General features: G+C 35.7%; 1 protein-coding gene across 3 annotated transcripts in view; it reads left to right on the top strand.

The window, feature by feature from the left end:
* Nucleotides 1–18155, top strand: part of XRN1 (5'-3' exoribonuclease 1) — a 69338-nt gene extending 51183 nt beyond the window's left edge. For 2 of the 3 annotated variants that reach the window (XM_032225090.1, XM_032225089.1), the window contains exons 30-43: nucleotides 953–1022; nucleotides 1377–1602; nucleotides 4341–4442; nucleotides 5768–5866; nucleotides 6635–6752; nucleotides 7197–7258; nucleotides 8103–8213; nucleotides 9663–9782; nucleotides 11052–11193; nucleotides 11643–11821; nucleotides 12999–13112; nucleotides 13208–13343; nucleotides 13976–14133; nucleotides 14218–18155. In XM_032225090.1, the coding sequence (XP_032080981.1) occupies nucleotides 953–1022; nucleotides 1377–1602; nucleotides 4341–4442; nucleotides 5768–5866; nucleotides 6635–6752; nucleotides 7197–7258; nucleotides 8103–8213; nucleotides 9663–9782; nucleotides 11052–11193; nucleotides 11643–11821; nucleotides 12999–13112; nucleotides 13208–13343; nucleotides 13976–14133; nucleotides 14218–14520 (1940 nt within the window). In that variant the 3' untranslated portion in view covers nucleotides 14521–18155. The remainder of the gene's footprint in view (nucleotides 1–952; nucleotides 1023–1376; nucleotides 1603–4340; nucleotides 4443–5767; nucleotides 5867–6634; nucleotides 6753–7196; nucleotides 7259–8102; nucleotides 8214–9662; nucleotides 9783–11051; nucleotides 11194–11642; nucleotides 11822–12998; nucleotides 13113–13207; nucleotides 13344–13975; nucleotides 14134–14217) is intronic. The other variant, XM_032225093.1, reaches the window with a different exon arrangement.
* Nucleotides 18156–22552: the final 4397 nt, after the last annotated feature.

Here is a 22552-nt window from a genome sequence, read left to right as displayed (position 1 = left end):
GATCTTTTAAAGTATACAAATTTGGGGACAGGAGAGAATTGGAAAGCTGTTTTACAAATGACATTTCATACATACTGGTATACTTTTGAATCCAAACAATTGACATAATGGTTTTGTTTTGATATTATGTGGCCAATGCTATTAATCTTTTTTTTTTTAATGTCCACACCACACATCACCCCTTGGTTATTGTGAAATGGAGTGTCTACCATAGTTGAATGAATAGTTATTTTTAGTCTACAAGGAAACAAATCTATAGTACATTTGTAGCACTTGTAACTAAAGAACACTTGAACACCTGTTTCCAAATATACAGTAGAGTCAAACATGTGGGAAAGCTCTAGCTGTATTAATTCGTTACTTGCATAAAATATTAGAAAAAACATTATCAGATGCCTTCTTTGATCATTTTTTTTCTTGTTTTGGAAGGACGAGAATGTTAACTCACATAACATGTCTTGTATATATTCTCAGTTTAAAAACACTATGACTTTGGTGGTGTTTGTCTAGTAAGACTGAAACTACTTTAAAGCTCATTGACTCACATAAGTCAATAATACAAAAATTATAAAAATGAATCAGTTCTGCCTCTGGATTATAACATCTTGTTAGTCATAATAGTTGGCAATTCTGGAATTTGTAATACACACCATTAGGGAACCATGTAGGCAAAGTGGATTTGATTTAAATCAAGTTGATTTAAATCACTAGTAAAAAGTCTAAGTAGACTAAGTAGTCAGCTATATTGGCCAAGAATGGAAGCCAGTAAAGAGGACAATATTGAAAACTCTTTATTGATAATTCCGATCTTTATAAATAGTTCTGGAGATAAATATAATGGTTTTTTTTGAATATAGAAATTGTTGTCATTGTAGTAATAAGTGATAATATTATGTTTTTCTTTAGTAATTTCACATTTGATGCTATTGCTTACAATGTATATTTTCTTTAGCCAGCAGAGAAGCTGATGTACTATATGAAGTACTGTTTGATGAAGAATTTCATGGAGGTTTAACAATAAGGTTTGTTGCAAACAATTGCTTGTTTTTCTTAAATGTTTCAATAGAACCTCATAAACATAAAATAATTGTGTAAGAAGGGGACACAAATGTTTTTTTCTGATAATTGTGTTCTTATCTACTTTTATTGTCAAAATTTCTAAACTTTCATTTTATTAATGACAAATAGAGATCAAAAACACCTCCATCCAACCATTCATTCAGCCTCATAAAACTGGATCTAAAGTATGTTAGCCGTTCATTTTATGTTCCATCCAAAATATTAAATTATATTCTATAAATATTTTTAATATATAATTTGAAATTATATGAGTAATGACTGTGACAAAGTTGCTTTCACTGCCTCTCTTTCATTAGGAGTTCACCTTCCAGAGGATACCGCATGCCAGCTTGTGCCTTAATTAACATATCTTATGGCTATCGAACTGAAACAGGAAATCAGAAGTTAACAGCCATAGTTAAGCCACAGCCAGCTGTGAGTTCCTACAACTCATATTCATCTGAATCCTTTTCTGTATGTTCCCAAAAAGCACATCTAGGAGGCCTCAATCATTCTCCTCGTTCCCTCTTTGTTCCAACTCAAGTAAGTGTGAATTCAATTACCCAGTTCTATCATAAACATAAAGATATTGCTGTTCTCTTATGCTAGTAAAAGCATAGCCAAATTTAAACAAAGCTTAATAATTGTCATAATAATTAGAGCTTGTTTGGTGTAGTGGTTAAGGTATCAGGCTAGTCATTGAGAGGTCATAAATTCTAACCTCACCTTAGGCATGGTCAGCTTGTGCCAGTTACTCTGTCTCAGACCTTGGAAGCAGGCAAGGGCAAAGTGTTTCTGAAATTTTTCCAAGAAAGCTGCAGGGACTTTGCCAGGCAGTTTCCAGGAGTCAGTAACAAAACAAACAACCCTGAGCCAAAGGAGCACGTGTGCACGCACACACACACACAGAAAAGAACAATCAATTAGTGCAGATTTATCAGACTTACCATATTTTTCGGAGAATAAGACACACCAAGATTTTGAAGAGGCAATTTTTTTAAAAAGTGGGTAGGTAGATAGAGGGATAGAGAGGGAGAGAAAGAGAGAGAAATACAGTAGGTAGGGAGAGAGAGAGAGAGAGAGAGAGTAATTAGGTAGGTAAATAAAGGGATAGAGAGCAAAAAAGAGAGAGAGAGGTAGGTAGGTTGGTAGGTAGAGGGATAGAAAGAGAGAAATACAGTAGATAGGTAGGGAGAGATTAGTTAGGTAGGTAGAGGGATAGAGAGAGAGAAATAGAGAAAGAAATAGAGTAGGTAGGTAAGGAGAGAGAGAGAGTGTAGGTAGGTAGGTAAGGAGAGGGATAGAGAGAGAGAAATAGAGAAATACAGTAGAAAGGTATGGAGAGAGAGAATAGGTAGGTAGGTAGGTAGATAAAGGGATAGAGAAAGAAATAGAGAGATAAGAGAAATACAGTAGGTAGGGAGAGAGTGTGTGTGTAGGTAGATAGGTAGAGGGATAGAGGGAGAGAAATAGAGATAGAGAGAAATACAGTAGATAGGTGTTTCTGCTGGCACAGCACTTGATCAATGTAATTCTCATCAATCAGTTAAAGAGCTTTCCAAAAGGAAAAAAAAAGTTTCTGCAAATCTCCCAAAAATGGCCCGTTTTTCACGAAAACGGACCTGTTTATTTTTTATTTTTAAAAAAGGCATGAATAGCCTTGGGGGGTTGCAGTGTGCTCCTGGGGGGCCAAAAATGAGCAAAAAACGGCCCATTTTTTGTCAAAAAATTGCATGCATAGCTTTATGGAGGTTTATAGAGTGGTGCTGGGGGGGGGCAAAAAACGGCCCGTTTTTCACACATTTCTGCCCTCCCCAGCCCCCAGAAGCTCTCTGAAAATCTCCATAAGGATATGCACGGCCATTTTGGTAAAGGGATGGGGTTTCAGGCGGCAAAAAATGCTGTATTCGGTGTATAAGACACATCCTGATTTTCAGCCTCTTTTTTGAGGAAAAAGAGTGCATCATACTCAAAAAAATACAGTATATTTGATAAAAGTAGGAAATTATAATTATTTTTAATAAACTTTATTAGATGTTTGAAAACAAAATAAAAACTATGACTGCCAAATATTTAGAATGAAAAAAGTAAAGAATAAAGAAGAAAAGTGCAAAAATCAAAGAACAAAAAAAATATTGCAAAGAAATGATTTCTGTTTTTCTTTTATAGCAGTTTACTGCTATAAAATACTTTTATGTATCCTTTTATGTATAAAATACTTTTATGAAATATTTCGCAAACTAAATGGAGGAAAAGATGGAATAAAAATCAATGGTGCCTTTTTAAACCACTTAAGATTTGCAGATGATGTTATTCTCACAAGACCCAGAAGAGCTACACAGACACATGCAAGAGCTGCACAAAGTAGGAGAACCATTTGGCTTAAAAATAAACCTGGAAAAGAGCCAGGTGATGTTTAATAAATTCACCAAAGAAAGAAAAAACATTCTATCTGGAGAAGAACTAGATGTAGTAGATCACTACATATACCTTGGCCAACAGATCTCAATGGAAGATGATACAATAAATGATACAATACATTGAATGTGTTAAATGTGGTTGGCAGGCATTTAGCAAACTAGCATAATTTTCAAGAATAACCTCCCCCTATTCCTGAAATGTTTTTGATTAGTGTGTGCTACCTGCTCTAACACACTAACCACACAATCGATACAAAAACTACCAGTGGCGCAAAGTGCCATGGAAAGATACATGCTTGGCATTAGAATGGGCTAGTCACATAGCAAGAAAAACTGATGGCAGGTGGACCAAAGCACTCATAGAATGGATCCCACTTTATAAAATTCATCCATGAAAGAGACCTAAAACAAGATGGATTGACGACATCAGCAAGTGTTGCGGGTCCAATTAGGAAAACGAAGCTCAGGACTATATTGGTTGGAAACAAATGGAAGAGGCCTTCCTCCAGCAATGGATAGACAATGGCTAAAATGATGATGATGTTGATGATGATGATATAATAACTGCAGCAAGTCTAGTATATGCACAAAGAAGGAAATGATAGTTCTTAGATGTGCCTTGAGCACTTCAGTTATTGTGTATATATCATAGAAGTCGGTTTTTACATTTGTTTGAGATTCTGTTCCATAATATCTAAAGAAAGAAAATAGATAATGTCCCATAACAATTATTGTTAAAATTGTTGAGTATACATTGTGGGCCTGATAATTTGTAATACTGTGTGTGAAAAAAATAGCTGAGTGTATAATATTTTAAATAAATAGAAAAATTGGAAAGTAATGTTTTTATTTATTATCCAGCAATTGAATGGAAGACAGCATAATAGTATCAAAGCAGAAAAGCAGGGCAATTCCAGTTCTCAGCAGAAAGTAACCTATACAAGTAGCCATCAGAAATATAAAGTAAGTTGTTTTACCTGCTACCTTAGAGTAAATGGTTTTGGATTCTGTAGGAAGTCGGTTTAGGGTTTGTTTATAACTTGGCTTTTATTGAAAAAAGATTATATATTATTTTGTACATTTGTATTTTTCAATACTCTTAAGATACATAATTCATTAAAAATCAATTTTTAAATAATATAATCTTTAGCTAAAGTAATGCAAATGAAACAATAAATAATACCAAGCAAAGACAATAAATTGGACACATATTCCATAATGTATCAAATTGCAATTTCAAGAAAAGCACAAACTATTTTACATAAACACATTTCTTTACAACACATGTGAAGAAATGTTTTTATGTAAATATTTTTATTTAACAAATATATAATGCTGTCTATCTCCCCAAGGCACACTTTTATGTTTAGAAGTACTGAATTGGTCTGAGTTATACATAAAATTGTCTACATTTTGATAATATTCCAATGAAAACATAATCTTATTTTATTTATTAATCAGTTGAATTAAACCCAGTTTTTATGGTATCCCCATAAAATCAATTCTACAATATAGCTTGATTCTTGTTCACCCTGCACTGCTGTAGTAAGTGACATTTTGACAATCTAAGATAAAAGAGGATAGATCAAATTTAATTTTTCTTCCATTTATTTCAGTGAGTCTACTTTAAATATACCTCAATTGAGTCGCTATATATTCGTAAAAATGGAATAGGGTAGACTAGGAAATTTCCAATTTATTACCCATTGAGTAATTGATAATGTCATGGCGGCTCAGAATCAGAGCAGAGTTTTGATTTTTTTTTTTAAATTAAAAAGATCCCATTCTCAAAAGTCTAGGATTAAATAGCGACAGTGGTAGTAATAGCTACTGTGAACCAGTTTACTTTTAGAAATAATGGGAGATGGAAAACAATTGGGATATTGTACTAAATGGTACTGAACAGAGTTGAAAAAGCACAAATGAGAAATTCATGAAAGCTTCTGAGAGTTTCTGTATAAAAGAGGAGTGGATTGATATTGTGGATCGAACCATGGGACATGACTGTGTTGGAAATGGGGGGGAAATGTAAAAATGTAAAAAAAAAACCTTGGTGTAGAATTTAGAAATACTGCTTCTGCAATACAATATAGTAATACTCCATTATGGGGCAACTGTTCATGCAAAGATAACGTGTGTTCACTTCTTCTATTATTTTAAATGTGAATGGCTGCTTTATTCACTGAAGTAACCAAGATATATTTGTGAAACTTAAAACATGGCTAGTTCTTGTAATAATGGAAACATGGCAGAGTTTCCATTTTATTTGTTTTATTTTTCTTTCCTAGCAAGCTCACAATAAAAAAGATGATGAATTTTGCAACATTTGGCAATCATTGCAGAACCCTGGAAAGTCTCAGCCTTCCATACAAAATAAGGATGAAATGGTTAGTATATGTCAAAAAAAGGGGCATTTGTACCCATACTGCACATTGATGATCAAATTCAGATAAATGTTTTGAGGGAAGGTCAAGGTCTACATGTACCTTTGTCTCATTCATTTGCCAAATTGAAGCCAATCAGTTTCACCATATTCCATCTGGGTAGTGGCTTCCAAGTCTGTGTATTGGTTTTACACTGAGGACAAAGATGTTCTGGGATTTTCATTTTTATAAGCAGTCTAAAAGCTTGATATGAACAACAAAATCAAAGGCCTTTCTATAACCAACGAAGCAAATACTAAGGGTTTTTTGGTATTTTTGACTGTCTCAGTTTGCAGCAATAGCATCATGTTCTTCAGCCTTTTCTATGGCCAGCTTGAATATTTCACTTGCCATGAAAACTCTAATCTATGTTGATAATTCTAAACAACTTGCTAGGATGTAAAATTAAATATACTGCATGATAATTTGTACACATCTAAAAAATACAGTTCAGAGACTGAATATTTCTGACAGTCTTGTCATATACATCTAATATGTATTTCCTAAATATTTATTTTTCAACTTTTTGAAAACTTCTTTATTTATTCAATGTCTTTATTTCTTTCAAACAGCTAGAAACTGACTCCAACTTGACAGTGTGCTTTGCACTGAATTTAGGAAATTGGGGGGGGGGTGTTCCTCTACACACCATAGATTACCCTCTCACGTTTTATGTATTCTAAAGTAAATGATCTACATAAAATGTTACTCCTGCAAAACTTGATTTTCTAGGTTGAAGATTTTTTACCTCCATATATAAAATTTGGTGCCAGTAATAGGTCCTGCAAACCAGGTTTCAACGAGAATAGCTTTAAAAGCCAGCAAAAAGCCCAGGACTCATCTAGGAAATGTAAGTACTGTAGAGTTCAAATTCTTTAATTTACTTTAAATATTTTGTTAACATTTAACTTTAAATATAAGAATCCTGTTTTGAAAACAGCTGACTTCAATGAGTATCACTGAATCATGTGCTAAAAGAATTTTAGGTCCATAGACCATGGCTGTGGATCTTAATTTTTCAAAATTTTTCAAAATTCTCCCATAAACACAAGTTTTCCACTGCAGTTTTATATCCTGATTCTATCTATTTTATAATAGTAGAGTATCTGAATAGATAAACCATGAAGGAAGCGAGGAAAAATATACTGAGTTGTGTAAAGAAAGCTCACTGTTTTACTTAACAATAAATCCTACTACAATTAATGGATTTTTTTTTAGTAGACACATATAGAAATTTGGTTTTTCATTGTATTAAACTGGTTTCATTGCATTAAACTGAATGTTTTAATTCCAGCCAAAGAAGATTCTAAAGACCCAAGAAATGAAGGTCAAACACAAAAAATATCAGACAAACTGGTAATTGTTCTCTTTCTGCTTGCATATGGCTACTCATAGTTGTACTTTTATTATTTATTTATTTATTTTACTTTTCTTACAGGTCTTTTATGGAAGTCAGTTCAGAATTTTATTAAGCAGATTTCTGATGAACAATATAATATTGCTTTTAAATGGCTTACAATAGTTATTCCAATATTTTCCTTTATTCACACTCTAACATAATTTCTGTCCCCCAAAATGGCACATGAATGATTTTTTTTCATGAAATGATTGGAATATGAAAATATTACAATTTCACAGGATTTTAATATTACACCCATTACCTTTGCAAGAGAATGTCAGTAACTTTTGAAATTATAGTTATTCTTAAATAATTTAGAAATTACTTTGTCATTTACTCCAAGACCAATCCCCAGGTTACAGGTTAAGAACCATTTGTCTTCAATTTGACTACTGGACCCTATAGAAATATGAAGAGGGATCCCAAACACTATATAGTAAGACCGCAAAACAAGGGGCCTTTTATGTGAGAGCAGGAAGCAAGTGAAATATCCCTCTAAACCTGCTGCTAAAGTTTTGAAGTGCAATGTCCTCTTGAAAGCTCACTGAGGCTACTCTGAGACCTTTCTATGTCATTTCAATATGCATGTGAATACCTAAAAGTTACTTCAAGCAGTCAATTTGGAAAACCATTTTTGAACCATTTACCCTCCTTGTACATATAACTTGTAGATGAGTCATTATAGAATTCTACAGCTTGTGCTTCATTTTAAAATATTGGTAGTTGTTTTTAGAGGAATTATTTTGCAATATATTCCTATATAAGAACCAATTTAATGAAAAAAATTCTATTAAATTGCAGAATTTTGCAGGTGTAAGTAAGAGTAATGTAAAGCTTCTGAAGAGAAATGAAGGCTCAAGTACACAAAGAGAACAAAAACCTGTAGTTCATGATCCCAGCATAACTACAAAGGTAAGATATGGTTGACTAAATAGAAATATATATTTGATTGTACTCTGGAAAGAAATAGTTACTAACCCATAACGGAAAGCTGGAAAATTCCACCACTCTCCATTTGTTATTGGACAACAATTCTAAACTACACAGTTGGCCATGATTAACTGGAACTGATGGGAATGTAAGTGAATCAAGATCTGGAACTATAGATTCCTGCTCTTGCCAAAGTACTTAAATACTGCATTTAATTTTGTTTGTGGCTGTGTTTCTTTATAGAATTACATTTATGCTGATAATGTAAAGCCAGTGGTGGGATTCAACCAGTGTAACAACTGGTTTGCTGAGTATACGCTCAGGGAAGATTTTTATAGTGTCTACAGTAAACTAGGTCACTTACATGTTTAAAACAATGAACAAGATCAGCATATTAGAAGTTCTACAATGGATTGTTGTTAAATTGTCCCTAGTATGGTTTACTGTTCTGATCTCCCCTTCTTCGTCCAGGAACGAAAGCCAAAACAGACGCACAAAAGAATGTTTTAATCAGTCTTGTTGGCTGCAAGCCCAAAATAAACAAATAAATAAGCTCTCTGGCAGCAATTACTACAAACCTAGACAATGGAAACAAGCTTCTCACAGCAAACCACTTATCCAAGTTGGTTTCTCTGAATCATGAACGAGAACGTTGACTCTTGCAACCAGGGCGTGGCACAAACAGTCCCTTTTATAATTAGGAGAGGATCTTAATCAGCATCAGCTGCTCGTAATCACCTCCTGTAGTTACTCCGTCGTTCTTTCCATTGAGTAGCCCTTCGCCTGCATGCATCCTGAAACAACTCCCAAATGTTTTCCTGAACATTCCCTTTCATCCAATGCTCTGCCGCCACCTGGTGGCCAACCAGTCTCTCCTCGCCCTGCTCAGAGTCGACACCCTGTCCAGGGTCCTCCACCTCCTCCAAGGCCGACTCATAAGATCCCTCGCTGTCGGAGTCTGGCAGCAGCTCCAACGGCTCCTGCCGGGCCACAACAGTTTACTAAAAACATTTAACATTGTTGCAAATGCATAATAGTGCATCCTTTCAAGTACAGCCTCTTTCTTTACAATTCTATTGAAAGATATGACAAAAATTGTAGTGAATAGTACAAACAACAGATGTCTCAAAATCAAAATGTGTTTAGTTTTGAATTTGAAGAAAAATCCTGTTTTAAATTGGCTGAATTTTCTCAGAGTCCAGAATAAGCCATTTATTCTCTTCTTTTTCACTATAAATCTAATAGCAGAGGGGTGGTAACTATGCTAAAGTTGTATAAGTAGATAAGATGGCAGGAAAAAAGTTGGCAATTATTTTTAAAACACACTCAAACTGTTTTGAATATACTTAGTAAAAACCTTCTACGTAATATTTAAATTTCATTATTTTTACATACTGTATGCTTTTAACTATATCTTTATCTACTTCTTAGAATGGGTCTGAACTTGGAGATATTTTGGCATCTTTAAAAATTTTCAAAGAAAAGGAACAATCACCTGGTTCCAAGGAGTCAACAAATGAAGACCATTTATCTCCCCAATCTTTTGCCATGGTTTGTATATTGGATTGTGTTACTTGTCAAATGGGAATTTCCTTTGGAATTCTGTTTTTTAATTTAAAACACAGAATGTATGCTAAAATTTCAACGTATTCTCTCTCTATATATATATATATATCAGGGACGTGCAGTCACTAGAGGCAAGGGAGGCGGAGCCTCACCAGTCTCCTCAGGAAAAAGAAAGAAATTTAAATATATTTTTTTTAATAATTAAAACCAAGATAGTTGCTACCAGATTCCAGCTCACAGTGGCTTGGTGTCTGCTTAGTGTTAACCAAAGGAGGAGGCGAGAGAACTCTGGGCCTCTTTTCCATAAGGAATTTTTCGCCTTCTAAAAGTTAATAAAGAGTTAAAAGGCAAAGAAGTTCAGATGGAAAAGAGGCACTAATTCTCCCGCCTCCTGATTTGGAAGCAGCCAATCGTGTCTTCTTGAGCACGCTTACGTTGGGCGGGGCGTGCTTCAGAGGAGAGAGGAGTGGGCGAGAAGGAGGAGGCTGCCTCTTTGCTGCAGACCTGGGCGCTTGGTGGCTCCCGCGATGCAAAGTGCCCCACCATCCCCGATGCTGCCGCCTGCTGCCCCGGCCTGCTTCTCCAGGCTCCGCCGCTGGAAGTCCCGGATCGCCTCTGGGGGAAGGCTGGGTGAGAAGCGGAGCGAAGCTTCTCTGCAGCCTCCCGGCGCTGCGCAGAGGTTCTTGCAGGAGCACGTGTCAGCGGCCGGCAGCCTGGAGAGGCCCCGGCTGTGAGACAAGGGAGCACTTAAAGCTGCCACCGCCACCCCTCCTTCGCCCGGCGGGAGTGCCGGGAGGCCGCAGAGAAGCTTCGCTCCGTTTTTCACTCAGCCTTCCCCCAGAGGCGATCCGGGACTTCCAGCGGCGGAGCTTGGAGAAGCAGCGGACGCAGGCCGGGACAGCGGGGGGGCAGTGGGGCACTTTGCATCGCGGGTGCCACCAAGCGCCTTTGCTGCAGACCCGGGCGCTTGGTTGCTCTCGCGATGCAAATCCCCCCCCCCCCCGCCGAGACCGACCGCTGCCCTGCTGAGCCTCACCAGGTATCAACCTCACCGCACGTCACTGATATATATATATATATATATATATATATATATATATATATATATATATATATATATATATATATATATATATATATATATATATATACATACATACATACATACATACATACATACATACACACACACACACACACATATACACACATATATGCTTATAATATATTGCTATTTAACTTCATTTTTTAAAGAAAGGAACACAGATGCTCAAAGAAATTTTGAAGATAGATGCTTCTGCTACTCCAGAAGGAAAGACTAATGAAATTTCACCTTCCACTTGTAAACAGGACTCTTTTGAAACTGCATCACAATGTAAACACCCCCAAAAGATAGGTATGTCTGTTTATTTTAGTAAATTGAATAGTTGTAGCACATTATAAAATTAATAATTATAATTAATTATGAGTACTTCAAATTATAATTTTCTTCTTTACCTACAACAAACTCTCTAACATACTAAAAATACTATTAAGAGTAGGGAGGATGGGGAAATTGGTTTTTACTGGTTTATTGGTAAAGAAATACACCTTCAAAAGAACACGGAACCATTATTATGTACAGACTATTTGATACTCTAAGATCTGTTATTCTCTTGCTGCAGAAGCTGGTCTATTCAAAGATATTTCCTAGCCACCTATGTACCTTTTGAAGGGGCCATCTAAAATAGAGGGAGGATGTGCAGATCAATTGTGGAATATGTTACATTGAAGTAAAGCTCAATATTTTGACTTATTCAAAACATTGGTGTTATATATTCATTTTATATTATGTTTCATTGATAGTGGAGTTCACGAATAAATCTAATATTGGAGGGTCACAGAACATTCAAGCCATGGGAAAAGGAAGCCATCCTCCACTTGGAACACCAAATACAGTATCTACTGCTGTGTCTGAACTTTCTCGTATCTGTTCCCTTGTTGGAATGTTGCAACCAGATTTCTCATTCCTTAGAACCCCACAGGTAACCTTGGAATTAAATAAATTGGCTGAGTAATTGTTACTTATTTAAAATTGAAGGAAATGCTGCCTTTTAGCAACCTCTTTCTACCTGCATAAATCAAAGATTTGCCATTGCATTTGGATTCTGTAGGCTTCTGGTAAATGTCATATATACTCAACAAAAAGTTTCTTCTAATATCAAGATTGTTTTCAGTGGTGCTTAGTCATAGATGGAGTGGACTTGTCTTTCTGTCTGTCTGTCTGTCTTATTACATTTTTACATTCCCCCTAACCTCACTTAAGTGGTCAGTTTACAATAAAAACATGGCATAGTATTAAAAAGCATAAATAAAAACATTCATTCACTCTCTTCCATCAGGGAAGATCTAAATCATTTCATTAATGAACAAATAGCAGTGGATATAATGGTAAACAGTTCTGGAGGCACAAGCAGGAACTTAAATAATTTGCTAGTATTTTCCCCAAGGCAAATTTAAATTTTATTTATTTATTTTAAAAAGCATATATGGCTGCCCTGTCAGTGACTTTAGAAGGCTTACAAGATAAAATTTAGATTATGTAGGAGGGAATGCAAATGAAGGGAAGCTTTGCTCATGAAGGGAGCTGGACTAGATGACCTCCAAGATCCCTTCCAACTCTGTTATTCTGTTATAAAACAACAAAGATATAAAAGCAGTCATTATAAAAATATAAAAATTATTGTTAAAAATTAAAATATTATTATATTAAAACTATAGAAACCTTAAGTCATGGAGAGAATGACTATAATAACCACAATAGTGGAGCCATAGGAGCATATCTCATTTTTGGGACAACCCCCCCCCCCCCCCCACACACACACACAAAAGGCCTGGTGACATAACCAGGTCTTAAAGGACTCCCAGAACATTAATAGGGATGGAACTAACATGATTGGAGGGTGGGATGGGGCAAGGGAGAATTTTCCCTAAGGCGGCACCACAACAGAAAAGGTTTGCCTCCTGGGATCCACTAAAATGTAAGACCCTAGCAGATGGTACCTGCCTTCTTTGCTAGATCTAATGGTATATTGCATCCTGCTTCTGTTTAGGAGAGTTTTAGGAGCCTATCACAGTTCTAAAATATAAGTGCTTTACTATTTTTGTTTGGAATGTGAAGCAAAAAGGTATTTATTCACATTATATGCTTCTATTCTATAGACAATGACAGTTTGTCAGGTGAAGTTATCCAATGGCTTATTAGTGCATGGACCTCAGTGCCATTCTCAAAATGAGGCCAAGGAGAAAGCAGCAATTTTTGCTTTACAACAGTTGGTGAGACCATGTTCTTAAACTATTGCATTGCATTGAATTTTTAACATATAATGCTTCTATTTTCTAACGCTGAAAACATTGTCCTTTTCATACAGAGCACTGTTGGGATGAATTTTCCCCTGCCACCACAGCAACCATTGCCACCCCCACCAATATTTGCAAATTATCAGCCACTGGGAAATCTTATGGCACCTAGAGCTATCCCTCCAGTTTTCAGTCAACAGCAGACTGGTAAATTTGCTAAATGTTATCTTTTATTTTTTTCAGAAAGGTTCGGGATGTGAAATCTTTTCCATACAAAAAAGTTAAATATAAAATCTATTTTTTTCTCTAGACACTTGCTGTCCATATGGTTCATATGATCCAAGTATCACATAGTCCTAGTCTTTTGCAAGTGCTCTGGCAAGAATTTATTTATACTTTTTATTTAAGACTGGGGCATGAGAAAAAAAGAAAAGCAGCAGTAGCTCTCCTCATGCCCTTAACTGATTATACTTAATTGAATGGAGGCCTAGATAGAAAAACAGTTATTTTGCACTCTCTTTAACATGAACAAGTGCAAATATTGATGAAATAGGTGTAAAAGTTGCAAAAAGTTAATTGTAGGGTGACAAGTTGTATAATAAAAAGTAATCAATTGATTAATATATTAAAAAACTCATTACGTTCCTTGAATTGTGCCTCTTGCTCTCTAATTTACAGAGTAAAATAAGAGATTATAGGGGCTCTGCTGCAGTAACATCAGTTTAGATCTTGAAGTTACCAAATTTATTTAGTGGGTATTGTTGCAAACCAACCCACTAAAAACAGTTTAAATAAAAATAGTTTTTATTTAATATATCTGTATTCAATTCTTTTCACAGCTAATATATTTCCTTCATCATTTCCTGCCTTTGGTTCAGTTCAGTGGGGACCACCAATGCCAGTTCACAACAAATCTTATTACACTGGTCCATATCCTGGACATGCATATCCTGCAACTATACCAGTTGGTACACATAACCAATTTATACCTTTGCAGGTAAGTTTGACAGCAGATAGAATGCATATATAAGTACATTCTCTGTTTTTGGAAAAGTAATTCAGGTTATTGTTTTGTTTTTAGGTAACTAAAAAAACAGCTGCAAACAAAATAAATTTTGAGTCTAAGGAGTTCCAAGCTTCTCTTCAGGATGCACAGTTAAAAAACGATCAGTTAATATCTGACACCACAAAACTGAATTCTCCAGATACTTCTTCAGATCCTTTAAGACCCTCTCAGACTGTTCCGTCTGCAGCATCTTTTCAAGAAAAAATGGCATCTCCAAATTCAAGGGTATCTCATAAAAAGTCAACACAAAATGTTTCCACCAAACGAAAACCCAGAAAATTGGCTGTCAATTTTGGTGCATCGAAATCTTCAGAATAAGTATGGTACACAGAATGCTTACCTTTCTATTGTATTATACGAATAAATACAATTTTAAATTTTAATTCTAATCCAAATTATGCTTTTAATTAGTATTTTTCTGCCAGTCACATTATTTTAATACTAATTATGCTCATTAAAAAACTTTATTTAGTTGATAAAATCCAGAAACTTTTAAATTAAGTGGTTACACTAGCCGTCTTGCCTAAATATTTTTAAAAATGGCTTTTAAACATTAATACAAGAGAGTAGCAATAATATTGATACCGCTAGAATTGCTTTTTTAAAACTGGAAGTGAGTCTGAAAGAATTATTCCTGATGATTTGTCTCATTTTTAAAGATGACATAACTTCTACAAACTATTTATATGTAACCATTATTTTATTTCTATATTTCAGATTCTTTTAATTGATACAGCATGAATAGATTTTAACTATTGTGGCACTGCCAACTTTACATAAAATTATATCTAGGAATTATACCAAAGCAATTTAAGAACTTAAACATATCCTAAAATTATTGTACAGGTAGTCTTGAACATACGACAATTAGGACCAGAATTTCTGTCACTAAATGATGTGCTCATAAAGTAAGATGTTATTGATTACATTGCCTAATGACTGCAATCCCAGTAGTCCTCGTTCTGTCATTAACTAAGAATTGTGAATCATTAAGCGAGTACCCACCCTAATCCAAACCATCCCAGGCTTTGTCCCTTCCAGCCAAAGTCTCACTAAGGTAAGGGACTGCCTCCAGTTCCCCCCACCTATCTATCTCACACCCAATCCCTGCCCTTTGACTGCCCTGCACTCTGCCTTGTGGAGCAGCAAGCAACCCCCACAACAGCATGACTGTGAGGCTGTGTGACACGCCATGAGAAGCTCAGCCCAGTCCTAATTAACCTTACCACCCTGCACTAGGAGATCCCTGCCACACTGTCCTCTGCAACCCCTCTTCTCCCCCCCCCCCGGCCTTCACCATTTCCTTGCTCCCACTGCCAACAAGGTATGCCTAATCTGGCTGCTTGGCTAGGCAGCACTTCTGCTGGGGGGGAGAGGAGTTCAAGGCAATCCCTTTGCAAAAAGCTTCTCAGCAAAGCTGAGCTTTATGTTCCCATCATAAAAAAACTAAAAGCGGTCCCAAAGAGGGAAAGGTTGGAACAGTAAGTTCATCCATTCTGGAAGCTCTTTACAAGGGGTTACTTTGAGGATTTTTTCTCCCCTTTTAGGAACGGGAAGCTTACCCCCACCCAGAAGCTGGTTACAAAAGGTCTGCTTTGGGTTTTATTTTTCCATGGCTGAAGCTGAGTCCACCAACCAGGCTGGGCATACCTCCTCAGCACTGGGAGGAAGAAGACAGTGAAAGTCAGCTGAGGCAGTGGAGCACAGGGTGACAGGGTTCCAAAAGGCACAGATGAGGGCATGGGTGGGGAGGAGTGCCCCTGGGGTCATAAATGTAGGCAGGCTGCCAAGCAGTCAAAATTTGATCAGGCAACCATAGGGGTGCTGCAACAGCTGTAATTCTCCAGTAGGTGGAGACATCCAGGCATAAGTATGACTCTGTCAGGATCCAATAGACTGGGTCTACAAGTATTAAGGCCATGCCCACGAAGCTCCTCCCCAGAAATAGACTCAGTCGATCCTTCGATTAGCTGTGTCTCCCTATCTCTCCTTGCTAATTTTCCTTTAAATTCCTTTGCCCAGGGCCTCTCCTCCAATTAATTTCAACCCTATGGAGGACCTTTCCACTGATACTGATGGGGATGCCTCCCCCCCCCCCAGCTTCTCCTTTGGATCCTGAAGAGGGGATTGGATTTCAGGGGGAATCATATTCTGATGGGGATAGCAGCATCACCCCCGATATTGATGTGGGTTCCCCTGCTCCCAGGACTGTCACCATTAATCCTGACGATATGGCTGACATCATTGCAGCAGCCATTGAGCATGGCATCACTGCATGCCTTCAGCATCGTTCTCCTGTCACTGCCACTCCTCCTTGCACCTTTTCCAGCAGACCTAAGAAGGGTCGTTTCACCCAGGCATAGGTTATAAGTCTCTTGATTCAGCGCCATCATATCTTTAAACAGTCATGAATGGTTGTCAATGGTTTAGTTAAATGTCTTTAACTAAATGGCACCATGTTCCAGCAAATAAGGTACACATTTATTGATCTGGTTTTATCCTGAACGCAAAAATTATCTCTGCACGTTGCTCAATGATCCCACACACTTGGATGTGGCATACAACATGAGCTTTGAACCTATCCTTATTTATGAATATGAACTATTTAAAATTTGGAACAGTTGTTTTTTTATAGGATAAAAATTCATATGATTTCCTAAAAAGAAATAATTGAGAGTCTTAACTCATTCTTGGATACACCACAAGTCTTTTTATTTTTGTTTCATTGTTCACCTTCAGTGTCTTTTGGGAGAAATAAAACATGAATCAGCAGGATACTGTTTTATTACTAACTTTTGAAACATTCAGAATGTTTTGTTTTTTTTACTGGAAGCAGCAGTAGCATTATATGAATTAGTGTGATCACTTTCAAATAACACATTTTTCATGCTGGAGTAATTTCACTCTAGGAAAATACCCAAATAATGCTGTCAATATATTATCTCCACATACAAGCATCCAAGCCGAGTCCATGTTGATTCAAGACAAAAAACATCTTTTTAACATGAAATTTAACAATTTCATGCAAAATTAGTACATTGTTACATCACAGCATGGGAAGTGGCCATACTTGCCACTTTCAATTTGAACAAACAGTACTTTACTTATACTTTGCCTTGAATTATGTTAACAGAGAATTCTTATTTAATGCTGGCATTTGTTTTAAATCCACAGCCTATTATTTTTCTCAGTTTAAGTAAATTATGCTATCTGTTAATTTGGGTTTTGGTAATAGGTATGGTCTGGTTACAGATTTCCATGGATGACAACCACTTTTTGCCAGTGTGACTGAAGGCTAAATTTCTTTTTGTTTACATGTTTAGGAATATAAACATCCATTCTCTAGGCCCTGGAATGTTTTTTTTTCTGTGTCAAACTGTAAATTGTGTGTTAGCCACTAAAGAAAAAATTGACTTACAACCAGCAAACATATGCATTTTTCCTATTAGGTTTATATTTGTTTTTTAATCCAAATTGCCACTTACTTTCAATGATTTCATTCATATCTGTACACAACATCTGTTCTGTTTTTATTTTTCTTATGAATCAGCCAGATCAGTATTAGTTTCCATATAAGGTACCCTGGGGTTTTTTTTTATGTTGTAAGACATAAATAATTGGCTTAAGGCCTCTCAGAGTGTATTTTATAAATGCTGGATTTTTTCACAAATCTTGTACAAAGCAGTATTTTATTAAAATCTCAAAGGGAAAATGTGCAGATTTTATAATTTCTTTTTTAGAAAATGCTTTGTTTACATAACAAGTGAGACGTGATAAACTGGCATGAATATCAAGTGTATTTTTGTGTATAGTGAGTGTATGTCAGAATTCTATCATATCATATAAAATACTGTGCAAAGGTATTTTAAAATGCAAATTTACAATGTACAATGAAGGATTAACATGTATGGTTGAAATACCATGGAGAAATTTAATACAATAATTTTATATAAGACTTGGCTTTGTCTACTTGTATTAAAATGTAATAATGTAATGATTTGGCAAGAGGTTTTAGTAGCCAAATGATAACATGTATTAGGTTTTTTTTACATATGCTGACATTAGGATCATCAAAATTGAACTATAAAAATTAATATAGGCAGTTATAATCCAGCTCTGAATTCAGGGTAAATATGAAATAAAGAAGAATAAAAGTATAATTTAAATGACATTCTTAGTCAAAATACAATTATTATATCTTAATTTCAAATAAATTAAGTTTGAATCAGTCCCAAAAGAGTCAAATCTGATTAGCTGTATTCACATTTATCTATGAATAATTTGTTACCCAAATATAGATATACCAGTTGATTCAAATGTGTATTGCAACTGCATTTCTAATTGTTCAGTGCATCACCTTGCTTTTGATGGTACAAAGAAGATATAAAAGATTCTTAGCATTAAATGATTTTGCATAGAAAAACTTTTATTCATTTACTAATTTGGAAAATGCTTTAATTGTTTTTTTATGTTCAATCACTAACTTGTGGCTGACTCTTCATGACTTCACGGACCACAGCTTATCAGGCTCCCCTGTCCTCCACGGTCTCCTGGAGTTTCCACAAATTAATATTCATTGTGTCAATGACACTAAATAATCATCTCATCCTCTGCTGCCCCCTTCTTTTGTCTTCAAACTTTCCCAACATTTACTATTACTTGGAACCCTGACATAGGGTATTTTCTAGTGAGTCCTCTCTTCAGTATCTTCCAAAGAACAGTCAGGGTTGATTTCGTTTAGGATTGACTGATTTAATCTATTTATAGTCCAAGGGACTCTCAAAAATCTTCTCTAGCACCACAGTTCGAAAGCATCAATTGTTCGGTGCTCAGCCTTCCTTATGGTCCAGTTCTCACAGCCATACATTACTACTGGGAAAACCATAGCTTTGACTGTATACACCTTTGTTGGCAGGTTAATGTCTTTGCTTTTAAATATGCTGCCTAGGTTTGCCATAGATTTCTTCCCAAGGAGCAAGCACCTTTTGATTGCATGGCTGCAGTCACTGTCTACAGTGATCTTGGAACCCAATAAAATAAAATCTGTCACTGCTTCCATTTCTTCCACTTCTATTTGCTAGGAAGAGGTAAGACCAGATGCTGTGATCTTAGATTTTTTAATGTTGAGTTTCATGCCAACTTTTGCACTCTCCTCTTTCACCTCATCAAAAAGTTCTTTAGTTCCTCTTCACTTTCTGCCATTTGCATGGTGGTTGATATTTCTCCCAACACTCTTAATTCTAGTTTGTGATTCATCCAGCCCAGCATTTCACATGATGTACTCTGCATATTAATTAAATATGTAAGGTAACAATATACACCTTTGTTGTATTCCTTAACCTATTTTGAACCAATAGTTTGTTCCATATCTGATTCTAACTATTGCTCTTGACCTGCATACAGTTTTCTCAGGAGACAGATAAGATGGTCTGGTACTTACTTATTCTGTTTTTGTCTCTGGCTATATAAAACCAAACTATGGAAGTCTAAAAGCTGTGGGTTTTTTTGGGTTAAATTAGTTGTGCCATAAAACATTAAAATATTTTTCCAGTTACATACAAGTTACAAGTTGTAGATATCTGTAGGTACTCATCTATTAATAATCTGTTGAATCCTCTACAAATAGAATAATGCATCAACTTTAAAACTAGCATTAAAAGTGCTTACTTCTTCCTGCTAAGAACATTTATCATTTGGTTTGGCTAGAAGGACTAATCTTTCAGCCAATTACCATAACTAGCCTTTAACAAATAGCTCAAAGCTCTAGCTCCTACAGCAACTGTTTAAAATATGGGGAATATTCCATTTCGGTTTTAACTCCAAATGTTCACCTATTCAAATTTTCCTACTGATTTGCACAGCACAATCATGCCTACAGAGCAAAATGTTGATTTCTGAGGAATATAGAGTCCATGTTCTCGTTCTCCAAATGACTTATACTTCAAAAACTCTTGTTCCAAGAAGGCATTGGTAAAGCTTCCTTACGCCGCCAACCTTCAGCAGTCGGCACAAAAGGGAAAATTAAGGTCAAGGAGGGGAGACTGGCAGAGCTTATTCCCCATTTCAGAAAAAAATATCTTCCTATCCTTATTATTATCTCTCCTCCTGGAAAGTCCCTCTCTTCCAGATTCTTAATATATCTGTCCACCATGGCTAAGGAGGACATATAACAAGCTACCATAGAAAATCCTGAAAAATCTTTCTCTGACAAAGAAGCCTGCATGTAACCATACAGTCTTCCTGCTGATCACATTTAGGCTTCTGTGCAGAAATACAAATACTAATAAGGTTGTTTGGTTCTGTTAGGAAAGCTTCTTATTGGAGAGGGAATAAAGGGCTATAGATGATTTTACGTAAATGTTTTTTAAGTCATCTAGGAACATGAAAAGAAGGACTGGAGGTAATAGCAATTTAGACGGGCATAGACAATTGTAGATTTTGAAAATACAATTTTAATTTTAAAAAAGTAGACTAGTAAACCTAAATTGGATTAGACAATATTTATTACCAATCCTATGCTGTTTCAATAGCATGGTGGCTTACAGGAAATATACAATAGATAAAGTGCATTAAAAGAATGCAATATGTCGACTATATTTACAGTAATAATGAATACAATCAAAATAAATTCAATGGAATTACAGTGTTAACCACTTATAGAGGGCTATAAAACAGTATATAAGTCATTGTGCTATTTTGCCATTAAGCATAACACCTATACTGCTGAACTATTTTTGGTTTGAGAAATATAATCCAGAGAATATTGAAGACTGAAAGAATAGAATGTGTCATATAATCTACCCTGCACATATGATCTCCAGGAATAAAAAATGAAGTTTTATCACTTGGAAAAAAAGCCTGCTACCAGTCTAAGGGAGAGAGAGAGAGAGAAAATGCCACTAATCTATTAACTCTAAAATTAAGAAATAGGTAGCATTAGAAGTAGATTAAACACAAGTTAAACCTTCATTACCTGCAGATGTGCGTCCTTAAAATTATTTAGTGTTTTGCATTTTAAGTTGCCAACTAAAGCTTGGGTGGAGGAAGTAATTTACAACTTAATGCGATTAGTTGGTCAAGTATGGTCAAGACGAGATATTCTACATGCTTTAATATTTCTTAATAAAGGGATTAATGGAGCTGCCCTCATAGTCATTCATTAAATCTTGTGAACGTGTTGGAACATTCCTGTTGCCTCTCACCCTGTTTGTCAGAGCAGTCACATCTAATCAATTAGACTAATAATATAAAAGTTATGGTAATAAAGTAGCATGAGAAAAAAATATTTTCATACCGCTTCCAAGGAAAACATTTTGAAAGAAGAACTAGAAAGGATTATAGAGTTCTTAGAGTCCTTACCCAACTAATTAGTATCACTACTAATGAGTGTGGGGTTTGTTCCCTCTATATAGTATAGATTGTCCTGCCCTGTGGCTGTGGGGTATGGTTTTCTCCTTAGTAGTTGATTAGGGTATTACTTTTTGCTTGTTTTTCTGCTTTATCTAAATCTTAGTTACTGGAGAGGATGTGTTCTGGTCTTTTTGTTTCCTTCTTAACATTTTGAATGGTTTATAAATATGGTTTATTATAGATTATCAGAAATAATACAACATTCAACAGAACTTGTGATTTCACTGTTTACTAATAGTGATATGTTTATTTCCAGGCATGTAAAGCAATTTATGCAGTATTTCATTAAAACATTTAACTAAGCATAATTTCTCCCCACTTCCTCTCATCTCTGCCTCAATAATACATAAAAAATCAGCAGTGATTTATTTCTACTTGTGCCAATAAGCCTTTTCTTATCTTCCTCTCCCAATTTAGAGATGACTGAACAATTACATTGGCTGGCATTGTCTCTTAGGCTGGCAAGACTTGGTTATTTCTCCCCAAGGCCATCAGTAACAAAGACAAATCCCTTGCCATAAACAGAACGTCTGTTCGTAACCCACTTGGGAAGGAGTACATCAAGTCTCATTCCAGTCACTCTGGATCGAAGTCTTCAGGAAACCAAAGCTGCCTAAAACTCATTTGATTCAACCACACACTGCCCTCTTCCCTAAATTGTTTTCAGCTTAAATAACTTATTTTTCCCTTTAAGTCCATCATCATTTTAATTTTTCCTAATAAATTTTCTGAGAGAAGTTTGTTGCTTTCTCAGTTTCTGGTATTTGAAAAGAACGACCCTATTTGCCTGAGATTTGATGCAAAGATTACTGTATACAACCTGGTCATCCCCAATGCACAAACTAGTAAAACCTTTTCCACGACTTTGTGCAAACTCAGCTTCTTCCTTGGGGCAGAATTTTTGTTATTTTAGAGCTGTTGTGTGGAACAGCCCTTAGTC

The sequence above is a fragment of the Thamnophis elegans genome, chromosome 10 (genome assembly GCF_009769535.1).
Source record: "Thamnophis elegans isolate rThaEle1 chromosome 10, rThaEle1.pri, whole genome shotgun sequence".
NCBI lineage: Eukaryota > Metazoa > Chordata > Lepidosauria > Squamata > Colubridae > Thamnophis > Thamnophis elegans.
This window is presented reverse-complemented; position numbering and strand designations above follow the sequence as displayed.